The sequence below is a fragment of the Muscardinus avellanarius genome (genome assembly GCF_963383645.1).
Source record: "Muscardinus avellanarius genome assembly, chromosome: 9".
Lineage (NCBI taxonomy): Eukaryota > Metazoa > Chordata > Mammalia > Rodentia > Gliridae > Muscardinus > Muscardinus avellanarius.
In genome coordinates, this window is record NC_137795.1 from 35,058,663 (window position 1) to 35,075,886 (window position 17,224).

Genomic DNA, 17,224 nt, shown 5'->3' on the forward strand with positions numbered 1-17,224 from the left:
CAAATGATATATGCATGAGGATGGAAGTATTCAGAGGGATTATATGTCTTGCCACTTGAAAAATTCCATTGGTATTTTCCACCCCAGAAAGCAGCCCCTTTCAGATACCATTTTGCCCCCCGCCTTTTATCATGACCTTATGTACATGGTGCCATTATTTTTTTGACCAAGCCACTTATATTCCTCCATGTGTGCTTTTGTTTGTATGTATTCTTTTACACAGAGGAGCAAGTGCTGAGATACTGCCGTATAGTATTAAAACTGAGACAAATCGTCACTTGGTAACAACACTGCCATCATTTCTGTTCTGTTTCAAGAGAAAAACAAAGTGAAAGAGCACTTTTGCTGGAAAAGACATGATTCATTTTATCATTACAAAAAGTTTATGCTGACTGCTGCTGCTTCCTCTGTGGAGGAAAACATGCAGTTTACATCACATTACCCTTAGAAACACCCAGACATGTTCAATCCAATTTTTCATTTATGTAATTAAAGAAATGGAGCTCCTAAAGAATGTTGATTGATATACTCTGAACAAACAGGGAATGTAGAAGCTTTTTGTATATTTGGCTTATCCACTTCTTCCTGTTTCCTGGAGCACGTAATTAAATTATTGTTTTGTTTAATCACAAATGACAAACCAGGGATATAACTGAAACCCATTTGTTTTCCTGGGTGTAAAGCATGCTTTAATTTTGTTGAAGCTATTGCATAGTATCGAGTTCATTTTTCTAAATGTCCTTTAAGTCCTGTCCAATGTTTGTATTTATGCCTTTTGTTACAGACCTCATTGAATTCATGTATGATGTTAGTAAAACATGTTATAACCTTACTGAATTCAGTGTATGACATTAGTTAATCAAAATATCAAAAATAGCAAGTCTAGTCAGAGGAAAACCAGAAATGAAAGAAAAAGCAAATTAAGCTATAGCATCTTAAGATCCATTTGAAGTAGTTTAGTATTTATTTTGCTATATATGAAAACATTTTAACCTGAAGATACAGGCTTTTTATTTATTTCTTTTTTATGCTTAACTAGTTAATAATAGAGAAGTGGCATTATAAAGTTCTGTCTTCTTTTGGTCCTCTGATTCTGAATTGTGTCAATGCAGTTTACTTTGATGATATGAGGTGTGTCTGAATGTATACAATAGTAGAAACTAGTTGAATATTATCTCATTAAATCCATTTGGTTTATTTATTTTATTTTATTTTTTATTTTTATTTTTTATTTTTTGGTGGTACTGGGGTTCCTGGAAACCATTCTACCTCTGGGCTACACTCCCAGACCTCTTTTTTATATTTTTTATTTGGAAACAGGGTCTCTTAAGCCAGTGAGGCTGGCTTCCAACCTGCGTGATCCTCCTACCTCCGCCTCCTAAGCACAGGGATTACAAGCGCATGCCTCCATGCCTGGCTCCATTTGATTTACTTAAATGTTAGATTTTCTGATACGTCCAAGGTGGAAAAATAGTCTAAACTTATTGGACTGTGTGATTACTCAAGATGGTATAAATTATGTTCATACTGTATTTAACAATATTAGTTTATTATTATAATTAGTTGCCATGGTTTCATAATGTAATGAGGAAGCTAGGGTAATCTTTAAATATCACTTTCTTTTATATGTATTTAATGTATCTTTACCTTCTTAGTGTATATTGTTAAAATGTAAGGACCTGTAGAATTATTACTCATCCTAATAGAATCAGATGGTTTATTTGTAAAAATAGTCTACTGTTTCTTTGTCCACCTAGGAATGATGTCATTGCTCACAGTCTTAGAGAAACCTGCTGAGTTAAAAAACAAACAAAAAATCAGAATAGCCAATGTTAGTATATTTGTGATATCAAGTCTTCTATTTCAGGCAACTGATTTCATACATATGATAAATATTTCTAGATGGAAAACTCATATAGAACATTGAAACAATTACTCTTTTGGGCTGGAAGTATAGCACATTGGTAGAGTTCTTCAGTGACTACTTAGTGCATGCCTAGCATGTACAAGCCTTCAGGTTCAATTCTCAGCATTGCAAAAGAATAAATAAATAAATAGATATTTTTAAAATTCTTCTTTTGTAAATATATTATAATTACCAGCCTTCAATAGTTGATTTAAATTATTATTCATGCACTAACTTGCTATTGCTATTTAAACTGAGTTATAGTTTTAAAGTTTAATCAATGTGATTTAACTTCATTTTATTGATTTTTAGACTCCTTAATAGGGTACCTATAATTTTACAATATTTTTTATATTACTATTTCATCTACTAGTTGAGTTAGGAGATATATTTCAACTATTTTTATTCAGCATTATTTTACTTTAAAGGCAAAAAAGTAGATTATTATCTAGTTGCTTTAGCTAAAGTACATTTCTAGGGGTTTGGTAGTTCTGGGAAAATCAAATCAAATATGCTCTTTTTAGCTTGTGACCAGCATAAATTATTTATGGTGTTTGTTACTTGAAAACTCATTTTGAAAACCTACAACTAAGAACTTGTCCATCCCATTGAGGTAAATATCTTTCCTTTTGTCTATCTTATATTGGCAGCATATCTTCAGAGACTACTCAGTGCATTGTGAGTCAAAGTCTCTACAGATAAGTCAGTCATTTAAGACCTTCCACAACCTGTACTGAGCATTTCTCTCAAAAATTATCACCATTGTGTTCCACTGTACTGTCTTACTCATGTGTTAAAGTTAGCTTTTTTGCCTCTTTTTTCCCCCAGCCTTCTACTTGATTGTATGCCTTCCCTACCTGTGGTTTTATTTATTTATTTTTTAAGGCCTAATTTGTTATTACTGTTCCCATTTTTCCAGTTTTGTATATCTGAAAGTACTCAACAACAGTGGTGTCATTCTGTTTATCCTAATTTTTATTATTACACATTCACGTCTCTTTCACCACCTCTTATCATTGATCCCTCAAATAGTGCTGTGTATGTCATGGGAGTCAGATAAATAGTTGTGGTTAATGATGATAGGATGATGTACAATTAAGCTTCTGGAAAAACTCTCTTTTTGGACATCTGCCAAATATGTTTCTATAGATAAAGAGGTAGTTCTGGGTATCTATCAATCATGTGACTAGTGGAGAAAAGGTTGAAACAGAAAATAGACCCAAGAAGTTCTAATTGATTTCCTAACCAGAAGAAAGGACTATATTCACAAGAGGAGGGACAGGCAGACTGCTGATATTGCAAAGATTAGATGAACATGAGTCAGCAGCAGTGAAGAAATTGGTGGTGAGCAGCCAGTCAGGAAAAGAAAAAGAGACAGTGAAGGAGAAAAGAGCTTATGGAAGGGACTAATAGAGGGTGAAGAGTGACTCATAAATACATTTAAAAATTCTTCAGAATATGTATGGAACTCTGTATTGAAATTTGAATTTTACTTTCTATAATGCCTAGAAAAGTACTGCCTTAAAAATATCCTAAAGTATGCACATTTATGTACTTTGAAATGAGTCATACTATTGTGCTCTTTCTCTTTTGTTTAAAATGTAATTAATCTTCAGTGTTTTAAGATTATTTTGAACCTATCTGGTAAATGATGTCTATTAAATATGTTATTAATGTATATTTTATGGTGAAAAGTTGTATGGAATAGAAGTTTATATAAAAATAGCAAGTATATTTTTCATTCAAGAGGAAAATATAGCAATGAAAATAGCTTTATACTAAGTAGAATTTGAAGAATTATGGTAGTATTCATGATGATTCTAATTAGTACTTTCAAGTAGTAACATTTCCCTAGAATATAGCTCTTTTGTTTTCTATACTTTAGTGCATTTTATAGGAAAATAGTTTATAATTATACTACTTCATATATCTATGCTGTATCAATAATACTGAGAAGCATCTAATTTTGTATTTATAGATAAAATTAGATTTTGATGCAAATTGGCAAAAATTTAAAGAAATCAGTTGAAGTGATAAAGTCTTTAGTTTTAGTCATTTATATTTTTCATATTCGTAGAGGTAATAAACATATATATGGTCTAGGTGTAGTGGCGTGCCAAAGACCAGTTCTGGTCAATTCAGGGTTTCTCAAAGGTGGGGAGGAGTTGGCGACTTGAGGGAAAGAGAGACAGCCTTTTTTGGGAGGCATGACTCTGTTGTCCAGAGCCAAAGCTTTATTTTTATATGCTTTTACAAAGAAATATTTGATATTAATAGCTTTTTACAAAATACATCCTCAATACACCTGAATATAAACAACTTTTAGCAAAACATGTTTTCAGTACACCTAGGTACATATTTCACTTTATCTGGAACAATTTAACCTGCCTCAATGAGCTCATATCCCAATACCCAAAATTACCCAAATTAACGTCATACAAATCATTCTGGTTACCTAGCCACAAAGATCAATTTTATTCTAATTATTAACATACAATGCCTACATCTAATTTTCTACAATACCTATTAAGTTGTTTACCAAGAGAACTCTTTTGCTGTAGTGAGCAGGCACCAAGGAGCTCCCTGCCTGCCCAACCCTCTGTAGGAATAGCAGAGTCCTGACATCAAGCCCTTTTCCAGTTATATTAACTCTGTGCTTTCTAATCATCATACACTCCTGTACAGGAAAGTGGAGAATGGTTGAAGGTGGAAAAATATCCTGATTAGCACTAGCCCCCCGAGGGGGATACTACAGTCTACCCCCTAACTTATAAGCAACATATGGAGGGCCTTGCACAGTAGGTATAATTTGCCTAAAGTTAACTTTTTCCTTTCATAACTAAAACCTTACATGAATTAGGTATTGTAAGCAGAGGAGCAAAGAGCTCTTTTCTATATAGCTTCTTGAAAGTTTTCCCATAGTCATATTCTTTTTAGTGCTATTCCCAGCACAAATCTTAGGGCATTTTCCAGTCATATTCACATCAATTTTCAGATTACTACAAAACAGCAATTCTCAATCAAAGCAATATTCAAATTTCATTAATATTATTATTATTATAACTAAAATCAGGAGGGATAATGGCTTCAGTTTTGCCAGAGTCTTCCAGCCCTTCGGAATTCTCTTCCCAGCTGCGACTATGTCATACAGCAGGAATGGTGCTGCCTCCGCCAGTGGCATATGCTTGTAATTCCAGCTTTCGTGATGCAGAGACTGGAGGATCATGCTTCAAGGACAGCCTCCGCTACTTAGCGAGGCCCTTCACAACTCAGTGAGACCCTGTTTCAAAATAAATAAATAAAAAGACTAAAACAAACAAACAAACAAACAACAACAATAAAAAACTAGGGCTCAGAGTTAGAATGCCCCTGGGTTCCATTCCTAGTACTGAAATAGAAAAAGATACATATGATTAAATTTATTTGATACAGAAAGGTTTTGCTGCTGGTACAGTTGTCTTTGGATTGCTAGATGGGAGCACACTTCTTTACCTACTTAAAATGAGAGAAGGCTTTAGATTCATGTGGGTTCATAAAATCTAACCTCTTGCTGCTTCGCATTGTAGTCCATAGACAGGTAATGTTAGCATCAGCTAAAAACTTATTGGAAATGTTGATTTTTAGACACCATCTCACATTTAAGAGAACGTCAGTCTGTATTTTAAACAAGATTTCCAGGGATTCTGATGCAAATTAAAATTTGACATAGTGGTCTATATGTTGTTATCTTCCTCATTTAATAAAGTTCCTTGAGAATAGTAACTTCTCTTTAATTGATAGGGAACCTAATTGCAATTTAGCCCTAAATAAATATTAATTGGTTCAGTAAACAAAACTATACATTCATGCATCATTAGCTAGGTTATTCTTTATGACTTGTATTTTTAGTTAAGATAGATAGGATTTGTGTCAATTTGGGAATTCTTTTTTTTTTTTTTTTTTTTTTTGTATGTATGGTGGTACTAGGGTTCCTGGAAACCCTTTTACCTCTGGGCTACACTCCCAGGCCTACCTATTTTTGTACTTTTTTATTTGGAAACAGGGTCTCTTAAGCCAGTGTGGCTGGCTTTGAACCTGAGTGATCCTCCTGTCTCCGCCTCCCAAGTGTGGGGATTACAAGCGTGTGCCACCATGCCCGGCTTTCAACTTGGGAATTCTTAACTTACAGATGTTTTATTAATTAAACATTAAATATAAACAGATCACATTATTGTATGTACCATTATAATTGATCATCCTTTGTAATTTTGGCTAGGAAATATCTACAAATTTTGTTTCCAAATATGATTCATGAATTAAGAACCATTATTTCTCATTTACCTGCAGCAGTATTTATTCTTTATACTATAGTGTAATCTATTTACTCTCTATACTATAGTGTGATATTCTTTAGTAAAAACTGAGCAGAAAGATAAGTTTGTGCTGATTTGCATTCAATTTTAAATTTTGTTTAGACACTCTCCAGCTATGGCTAAAAATTTATGCACTAAATTGGAAGTCTTGAATTTTTTTTTTAGTAGATACCCATGTTTGTTAGGATTAGGACTTGTTATTTTTCCATTCCATACTCTTTAGTTTTGTATCAGAACAATAGTTGCCCTTTAAAGTGAAACTGAGCAGAGGGAAAGGAATTCACAAAGAAGACTTTTAAAAATGGAGTATCAACACAAAATCCTTTCTATCAGCACTTGCTCAGCCTATATTGAATGCACTGGTTCAGAAGCATTTGATTCTTCTCCAAAACCAAGTCTGAAGACTTGAATTAGTGGACACTTTTTATGTACTTTTTTTCTGTTCAGGACTCAGAAGAATGGTCATAATTAGGGGATTATGTGAATGGGTAGTTAAAATTGTTGGTATTCAATTGACCTTTTCCAGATTATGATTAGATTTATTACCTCAAAACTGTAAGATTGAGTACATCAAAGCTGTAGCTTTTTTTACTTGGAAACTTTCCAGGAGGACTTCCTTTATAGAAGGGAGTCTTGTGAAAGTATTAATGGTTTGAAAGTAAAATGTCCCTTGGACCTCGTGCTCTGGAGGCAGCCAGGCTCAGAAATGGGTCCCTGGAGGTGTGGCTTCTGATTACAGAGCATGGCTAGAGTGGTTCTGTGGAGATGTGGCCCTGGGAATTATATATGTTACTCCCCCCTCCCCTTCCTTTCTCTGTTTCCTGAGATCATGTCCTAAGGACCTATAACCCAAGCTCCTTCTTGGCAGCCAAGGAAAATGGACTTTATATTTGGACAGAAATCTCCAGACCTATGAGCAAATAAATCTTCCTCTAAGTTTTGTGTGCCAGGGGTTGGGTCACAGCATTGAGATGCTTCCAGAAACAGAAAGTTAATTCTTACCTCTTACATATTAATTTGGCAAATCTTTGCATCATTTCTTTCAGGTTCTCATTCTACTGGTGAGTAAAATGAACCACAGTGTTTAGGTAACTTGTGAAAAGTCACAAAGGAAGGATGTTCCAGAGGTAGATTCAAATTTAAAGAGCTTAGCTTGTCTCCATGCTCTTAACTACAAAATAACATAAAAGCAAAACCATAAAAGCTGATTCAAATAAAAAATATGGTAAGTTCCCAAAGCTAGGTAAACAAACAAACAAAAAAACACTTATCATGTCTGTAGAGTGGAAGGAAAATGCATCTTTCTACAATTTCCTTGTTTATAACCATTTTAATACCATTGTTTGATTGGAAAGAAGATGAGAAATAGGTAGAGCCAGAGATATTTTGTAAAAAAAAAGTGTTAGATTTCTAGAAACACATTTGTAAACTACTCTGACACATGGGTATTAAATCTTTCACTTTCAGTTAAGTCCTAATTCTTCTTGAAATGAAAACATTGTTGACAATCAATCTTCTTTTCTGATATCTATGCCTTAAAATGTACTTAGAATATGCAGATGTTTGTGCTTGGTTAGTGGTTAATCTTTGCTGAATTTTTTTTTGATGTCCTTTAACTTTACTGAACACATTGTAAAATAGTTTTAAATTTTGTTTAAATGTTCTTTGAGCAAAAATGTTTATAGAACAAGGAGTTCATCTACAGCTGATTATTCCATTTGTTTGTTTGAGTGTTGAAACATTAGGACTGACAACATAAGATGATGCCATAAAGCTTTTTCATAAACAACGTAAAAACATTGTCTAATGTGGTTTCTGTTTATTAAAGGTGTCAGGGATTCCTTTGCTGTATATAGGTAAAATCCAAGATTCTTATGCAAACATGGGAAATATTGTTTCTTGGTTTTGAGGAATGTTAGACAGCTAAATAAAGAATTATACTTAATTGGAAATGATTATTAAGAGACTCATGTTCAAGAAGAAATGAATTGCCAGGCGTGGTGGCACACGCTGTAATCCCTGTGCTTGGGAGGCAGAGACAGTAGGATTGCGCAGGTTCAAAGCCAGCCATGCTGGCTTAAGAAACCCTATTTCCAAATAAAAAGTATAAAGTAGGTCTGGGAGTATAGCCCCGAGCCTTTAAATGAAAGTGGAATCTAAAAATTATTGCCACAAGCCAAATTGTCTTTTAGTTACAAAGTTGAAAAGGAAAGAATGCAAAATACAACATCCAGCTGGGCATGGTGGTGCACGCTTGTAATCCCAGCATTTGGGAGGCTGACACAGGAGAATCGCTGTTCTTGGACAGCCTCAGCTACTTAGTGAGGCCCTTTGCAACTCAGTGAGACCCTGTTTTAAAATAAGGAATAAAAGATAGGGCTGGGGGTGTAGCTCAAAGATAGAATGCCCCTGGGTTCCATCCCCAGTACCAAAACAAAAAGAAACAACAACAACAACAACATTTAGAAGGACTTCTTGAAAAAGTACTCAATTGAAATCTACTCAATGAAATAATGAATGGAGCAAGGATGAGTAACCAGCCCCAGGAGTCATGCAGCCTTGAAAGATACTAAACATTGACTGCAGATCTGGGAGGGCAGGAATGTGGGAGCAGACTAGATTAGCTATTCTTTGAGTATGAAAGCAAAAACTGAAGGAACATAAAAATGTTGGAGCCTTTGTAATAGGAAAAAAAGACCACTCCACAGAAATAGTTGGAGATGAGTTTCACCCAATATAGAGATGAGTTAAAATGAATAATTTAGAAATCAGGAAATGTGCTGAGCACAGTGGTGCATGCCTATAATCTCAGTACTTGAGAGGATGAGACTGGAGGATCATAGCTTTAAGGCCAGTCTTGGACAACTTAGCAAGGCCCTGTTTCAAATGAAAAAAAAGTGACAAGGGGTATAGCTCAAAGATAAAACAGCCCTGGGTTCAGTTTCCCGTACCACACACACAAATGAAATAGAGAAATGCTTAAAAATCAGTTTTTCGACTATAGATTCTAATATACAAATATGGCTATAGAATAGAACATAAATCTAATTAGTATTATTAGAATAAAAATATGAGCAGAACTAGGTTGTGGGTGGAAGTTAAGATGCTAGCTCTTCTTTCATAAAAGGAAATAAATAGTGACCTACAAATTAAAAGTTGTCATTAAAAGTACAGCATCTTTATCATGTTAGTGATACCTTTCCTTAAGCATTAGAAATGAACTAACCTTCCTAGAAGTTGAAAATTATCTGAAGTTTAGCAGTACCTCACTTTTACTACATTTAATTTTCTTTCCCTTTAATGAAATTACAAATGACATGCATAGTAGAATCTCATTTGAATAAAATGCATTTATGCTTAGTTTATTTTGTCTTTCCAGGCTTACTACCCATATAATTTGTAAAAAAAAAATTGTTATAATGATACCTGTCTGACATTCCAAGTGATTATTTCTTTGGAATGGAATTGTTTTGGGTGATTTATTTTTAACCTTACCAAATGTTGTTTCATATTACTAATTGTAAGGACATATAATTTTCTTGACACAAAACCATTTTCTTGTGGCATTAGGGGCTGAACCCAGGGAGATTCTACCTTCAAGCTACACCCCTGGCCCCATTTTATTTTTTATTTTGAAACAGGATCTAACTAGGTTTGAGAGGGCCTCATTAAGTAGCTGCCTTGAACCTGCGGTCCTCTGTCTCATCCTCCCAAGAACTAGAATTACAGGTGTGCACCACCACACCCAGCTGACACAAGACCTTTTTTTCTTAAAAAATAATGAACTGGCTACAAAGTCTTGGAGTATTTGTTAGTGATTTGCTAGTGATAAAAATATGAATGTTTCTAAATACTTTCCCCAAGGACTTTACCTGTTTTCATGCTTAGATTAAGTAAGAATATGTCTTATGTTCTCATCCTAGACCTCATTTACATACACATATTCAAAAGGAGTTTTTAAATACTTAAAAAATTCTTTAGTTCATTCATGTACATTTTTTGAAGTTACGAGTTGATGATATGGTGGTTGCCTTATATCTGTCAAATCAGAAATTTGGCAGGATATGAGAGTATATCTTACTGGCATGAAAACTAGACACATTACCATAGATGTTGGCAGAAGAGCTGAGACTCCAAGGTCAAAGTATTACTCAAACCATAGCAGTAGCAAGAATAACAATGTAACACTGGTTTCCTGAATATCAAGTCCCACAGAGAGATACAGTTAGGGTTAGTTGTTGGGTAGTTAAATGCATGGAAAAGAACTTGGATGTTTGGAATCCCTGGCTCTGTATATGGGCTACTGGCAAGCCATCTCATCCTTCTGTCATGAGAAACATTATCTTTATTACTCTGGAATGTCATGCAGATCTGTTCTAGGGAGACTGATGTCTCTATCTTTGTTTTGTGGAAATTAAGCAGTTCTGCCCCATGAAGAGACAAATCTGTCTTTGCAATTCTCCTGCTGTGCAAACATCTTTGAATAGACAGTCTGGAGCAAATTAGCTGTTAAGGCCTTTGAAAATGTTTGGATACATGAGTGACTCAAGAAAAATCATCTCCTTGTAATATCTACAAGATGTGTTTCCTTGATCAAATTTAACCTTGCACAATGGAAACTGATTTCTTTTCTATTATAGTATTAATACATGGCTAATGATATAAAATGTTTTTCTTTTAGTGTTATCCTTGAACTTTATGTTCAATAAGACCTTTAAATGGAAATAAACTCAAATTTCATGAGCTATGTATAGCAAAGCTAAGGTCTTGAAATGTTTCCTTTCTCATTCCCCAATGTTTTGTAAGAATTTTACAAAATTAAGCTATTGAATAGATAAAGCTATTACAAGTGCAGTTTGATGATTTGCTTGGGAATAGCTTTGAATTTTAGAAATCTAAATTGTGTAGTATTCTAAATGTAATAGCAGTTTGAGCCACTGAATATTGAGTTCCTGCAAAATTATTAACCAGAGGTATCATTGTGTAAGATCCCTTTTGTATGAGTTGTTTTTGTTCATATTGTTATAATAGAAAAAACTTGAAGTTAATTAGAATATTAAGCTATAAGATGAAAACTCTAATTAGGAAATTTGTTAGGAAAGTTTGTGTAATTAGGAAAGTTTGTGTAATGTGTGTACTATCCTTTATTAATTTGGTCTGAGACTACATCTCATAAAATGTTCTTTGACAAATTTTCTTTCCTCTTTTATTTTGCATGAATTCAAATCTTATTTTTCTCTCACTGATATTGTTATTATAATTTCTTATTTTTTCCCGCTGCTTTAGTAATTCTTAAGATTAGTTAAATCTCTTCATTGGAATTTTGGTACTTTATTTACTTTCAGAATCCTCCAGCCATTCTTGTCTAAACAATCTTTCTATTGTAGTCCTTCAGCACCCTCTGCAATAAGTTCTTCATATAAGTAAATCACACTGTGTTTTTAATATATTATGTCTCCTCTCGATTTTTTCTATCAGATACAATTTGTTGTATTTCTATTTGTCAAAATAATATTAGTTATTCCTGGCTTACTTCAAATACTTTTGGTAACAATAAATTTCAGCCTCTATTTTTGTATATTGTCCTATGTTTACATGCTTCTCTTATAGTAACTATATGCTAAGTTGTTTACATTCATGTTTGGTATTTCTATTGAGTTTATCAACTTTTTCTGTATGTCATTTCTCCTAGCATGTAAAAGTCACATCTAAGGCTCTGTGTCATGCTGGCTCTGATTTTCAGCAAATCATCTTAGAACAATGCTACAATTTTGTTTGTGTGAATGTAAGTAGTTTTACAAATGAAGGAAAGCATTAAATGAACTGAGTTTTCTTGATCTTTAACTATTTGTGTTATTTAGTATATATTTGGAACTTTTACGTTTTGAAAATAAGAAATAACATTTTCTAATGAGCTAATGCTCTTAATAAGAGGCTCATGTTTCTTTAGACAATGTTTATAGTTTTATATTTTGTACTTGTTATTAAGTAAAGTATAAGACATTGATTCAAATCAATAACTCATATTTAATATGTATAACCCATGGATATCTTTAAAACCTTTAAAATTATGCTTTCAGTATTTTGAGTATTATATAAAACCTCTATTCTAGTCCTTAACTTTTCCATTACATAAGAGCTTCTTTTCACTTCTATTTTCTTGGTCTTTCAGGTAATGACACCAGATTTTCAAGAAAGCAAGAAATTACTGAGTATGCTGGAAGGGAGCAACCTTTCTATTTTGTATCCTGTAGTAGTTGTTTTGGTAAGTGAATGAATACAGACATTTTTTCTTCAAACTTATGCTTGCTTAAGTCAGTGGTTCTATTTAACAAAATTTTACCCAATTGAGAGTGTTGAGCCTAACTGAGCAAAAACAACAACTTTCTTTGTGGATTTTTAGCTTACTTTTTAGCTTGTTATGACTTTTGTGGACATTTACCTTTATAACTACAATAGTTTGGTTGAATTGACAGGTTTGGAAAGTGAATTTAGTAGTCAACCAATTTCATTTCTCTTTTTACATTAAGTTACAAAGTACATGATTAAGTTGATTAGTTATTTGGTTAATGTAAAAGAGCTTTATTTAGCCTATTACCATAAAACTATTAGAGAAGAAATTCAGAAATTAAAAAAAGTTTGAGAGTGAAAACTCTTAGTTCTACTCATTGCTACTGTTTCATCTTAATCATAGTCCTTTATATTGCTTACATAAGTCTCTTTTTTTTTGGTGGTACTGGAGTTCCTGGAAGCCCTTCTACCTCTGGGCTACACTCCCAGACCTATTTTATATTTTTTTATTTGGAAACAAGGTCTCTTAAGCCAGTGCGGCTGGCTTCGAACCTGTGCGATCCTCCTCCTGTCTCTGCCTCCCAAGCGTAGGGATTACAAGCATGTGCCACTACGCCCGGCTTATATGAGTATTTGAATTTAAGTTTTTGTTGGTTTCTATTGATTTCCATTGTATGTGTCCAAGTAAATGATAGGATTGTATCAAACTAAAAAAGATAAGAGGTCTACCAATTAAAGTGGAAACATCTCTTAGAACTCGTTTGAGAATGCTATGAATTTATGTATTATAATTACCCTAAAACATTTCATTAAAATGAGGGATTGTCACTGAATCTGTATACTCATTATTTTTTTATTGATTGAGTGTTCTTAGTGTGATGATGTGAAAGTTATTAAATTTAATAAAAAGATATATCATTAGAATTTGTGTATAATCTGTAGGTGTAGGATGGAGCAAGTCCCTAGAGGGTGGGGCACAGCTCCTGGTGTTGTTGCCATATGAGACCAGTCTTCGTCCTTTTCCCTTTTGTGCTACTTTAACTAAAACTACTCAAATGGTTATTTTAGTTTGTTGTAAATGAAAATAGGATAGAAACATTCACATTTCCCCCAAGTTAATAGCTATGTGGAAAATACTATGTTATTTGTAAAATAAAATAAAATGAAACACTTAAATTTAAGTCTTGATTTCTTAGAGTTTGCATATTAGAAAGAAGAAAAACAAACATAAATACATACAGTGTTTGTATAAATAAATGTGAATACTACATATATATATATATACATATACATACATACATACATACATATACATAATTAGAAAGCTGTTATACTACCAAGTAGCTCATAGGCTGCAATACCTACATTGTTTCTATCTGAATTAACTTTTCTAAAAGATTAAACCAAGGGGAAAAAAAAAAGCCCTTGCTATCTTTCTTTGTTTTCAAATAAGCTTTTGTTACATAACTTTGAATTCTGAGAAGAATGGTCAAAAAACACATCATTTGCTTTCTTATCACATAAGCTTTGTTAATCAGAAATAACATCAAAGCCTAGAAAAATGTCTAATTATATTTTGAAGTTATGTGATTCAATAGATATTGAATGCATGTATTGTAAAAGCTGAGAGACCTCTTTTGTCTTACCTTGAGTATAGCATAAATAGCCCTTTTTCCTATGCAAGGGTTTCCTCTGCAACTTCCAATTTCATTCCCTTTGCGGAGAGCAATTCTTAGTAGAAATCTTCTGGAAGCAAAGTGAAATTGTGGTTATTAGAATTTTGTGAAGTTTTCCAACTGAGAAACTGTTAATATATTTAAGGTTGTTATTTACAATGTCATTATGTTTTACTTAATAAATACACATATTTAAAGAAAATGAGGTTGAAGGTGAATTTAGCTGGTACATTTGGAAAAGTAACAATGGGTTATTATTAAGTTGTAAAAATTCACATTAGGCTACAGTAATGACGAAGCCCACATCATTTCTTGTATTCTCAGGTAGATATAGAAAAATATTTTGGAAAAATATTCAGTAGTCTTTCAATAGGTACATTTGACTTGCTACCTCATGAAGAATATTTAGGAAGCTAAGCACAAAAAGAAGCTTAGAACCAGCAAATGGTTTCTAGTTTTTGGTACAGGGTATTTAGAATAATTAGATTTTATTTTCATTTCTGTTGAAATATTGATTATATAATCACTTCTGGTGGAAAGTGAAATGTGTTAAGAAATGTTTATTATGGAAAGTTTTTGATGTCTAATATAAACTAGCATAGGTAAAGGACTAGTACTTTATGGTTTCCTTGAAGAAGAATACAAAGTATAAAAAACAGGGAATGAATGGAACTATATCTTGGAAAGAAGTAAGATACTTTTAAAATTAATTTTACTCTTAAAAAAGCTTTGTTTACAAAATTAAACTTTTGGTACAATCTTTTTAAACATTATATATTGTGACTACTTCAACTACTTAGTTGTTAAAAATGTTTTTGGGCCCTTTTATTTTTCTAAGAAAATCTGAGACAGGAGGATTGCAGCTTCATGGCAAGCCTCAGCTACTTAGTGAGGCCCTTTGCAACTTAGTGAGACCTGTCTCAAAATAAAAAATAAAAAATAGGGCTAGGGGTGTAGGGGTATAGTTCAGAGGTAGAATGATCCTGGGTTTAATCCCTAGTACTGCAAAAAAGGGAAGAAAATCCTTTATTAATCATTTGGTATTTAAAATAATTTTTGGCCCATTTTCTTGGTCATTGTTTCTATTTTTTATTTATTTATTTATTTTTCTTTTAAATTTTTTATTGGTGCATTATATTCATACAACATATTGGGGTAAAAAACTTGTGTGTACAAACATGTACTCATTGCTGATTTAACCCCTACCCAATTCCCACCCCATTCCCTCCCGGTCCCTCCCTCCCTTGCTTGGCTTAGTGATTGTCTTCGATATGTTTAAGTACATTGTATGTTTTAGAGATTTTCCTCTTACCCCCTCCTTTCTCCATTTTTAGGTTGTCTTGTTTGCTCCTCTTTAGGATTACCTCTTTCAAGAGTTCTTCCTATGACCCATTTCTCCCTAACTCTCACATATTAGGGAAAGCATCTGATTTCTTATTTTTTGTGACTGACTAATCTCACTTAGCATAATGTCCTCCAGTTCCATCCATTTCCCTGAAAATAATGTAATTGAGTTTTTTTTGATGGCTGAGTAAAATTCCATTGTGTACATATCCCACAGTTTTGTAATCCATTCATCTGTTGATAGACATCTTGGCTGGTTCTATAGTTTGGCTATGGTGAATTGTGCAGCTATGAACATAGATACACATGCATTAGTTTGTTAGTTTGGTTTCTTTTCCTTTGGGTATATACCCAACAGTGGTATTGCTGGATCAAATGGTAGATTTGTTACCATTCTTCTGAGGATTCAACATACTGTTTTCCAAAGTGGTTGCACTAATTTGCAATTCCACCAACAATGTCTTAGAGTTCCCACTTCTCCACATCCTCGCCAGCATCTGTTGTTGTTTGTGTTTTGAATGATGGCCATTCTAGTTGGAGTTAGGTGAAATCTCAGGGTAGTTTTGATTTGCATCTCTCTGATTGCCAGTGATGTTGAGCATTTTTCATGCATTTATTGGCCATTTGAATTTCTTCTTTTGTGAAGTGTCTATTTAGTTCATTTGCCCATTTTGTTATTGGATGCTTTGTTTTCTTAGTGTTGAGTTTCTTGAGTTCTCTGTATTTTCTAGATATTAGTCCGCTATTGGTGGTGTAGGTGGCAAAAATCTTCTCCCATTCTGTTGGCTCTCAACTGAGATTCTTGATAGTTTCCTTTGCTGAACAGAAGCTCTTCAGTTTCATGCAATCCCATGTATTGATTCTCCTTTTAATTTGTTGTGCCTTTGGGGTCTTGTTGAGGAAATGTTTGTCTGTGCCTATGTGTTGTAATGTTGGACCTATGCCCTCTTCAAGGAGCTTCAAGGTCTCTGGTTTAATTTCCAAGTCTTTGATCCACCGTGAGTTGACTTTTGTACAGGGTGAAAAAGTGGGATTAATATCCAATTTTCTGCATATGGTTAACCATATGGCCAACAACATTTGTTGAAGAGGATATCTTTTTTCCAGTGTATGTTTTTGGCCCCTTTGTCAAAAATCAATTGGCTGAAAGTGTGTGGACTTGTTTCTGGGTCTTCTATTCTGCTCCATTGGTCTATATATCTGTTCTTTTGCCAGTACCATGCTGTTTTTATTACAATGGCTTTGTAGTATAGTTTAAAGTCAGGTATTGTGATTCCTCCTACGTGGTTTTTGTTGCTGAGAACTACCTTGCCTATTCTGGGCTTTTTGTTATTCCAGATAAATTTAAGGACTGATTTTTCTATGTCTGTGAGGAATGATCTTGATAGTTTAATGGGCATTGCATTAAATCTGTAGATCACTTTTGGGAGGATGGCCATTTTAATGATATTTATTCTGCCAATCCATGAACATGGAAGATCTTTCCATCTTCTAAGATCTTCTTCGATTTCTTTTTTCAGTGTTTTATAATTTTCTTTGTAGAGATCTTTTACCTCCGTGGTCAAGTTTATTCCTAGGTATTTTATTTTCTTGTGGGAGATCCTGAGTGGAAGTGTTTTCTGAATTTCTTTTTCAGTGGATTTATGGTTGGTGTA

The 17,224-nt window shown here is 33.5% G+C and overlaps 1 protein-coding gene across 3 annotated transcripts in view; it reads left to right on the forward strand.

Annotated features, from left to right (window-relative positions):
- CRPPA (CDP-L-ribitol pyrophosphorylase A) overlaps positions 1-17,224 on the forward strand; it is a gene marked incomplete at its 3' end in the record, with an annotated part of 296,095 nt that overhangs the window by 115,702 nt on the left and 163,169 nt on the right. For all 3 annotated transcript variants that reach the window (XM_080701694.1, XM_080701695.1, XM_080701696.1), the window contains 2 exons: positions 11,951-12,043; positions 12,431-12,523. In XM_080701694.1, the coding sequence (XP_080557820.1) occupies positions 11,951-12,043; positions 12,431-12,523 (186 nt within the window). The remainder of the gene's footprint in view (positions 1-11,950; positions 12,044-12,430; positions 12,524-17,224) is intronic.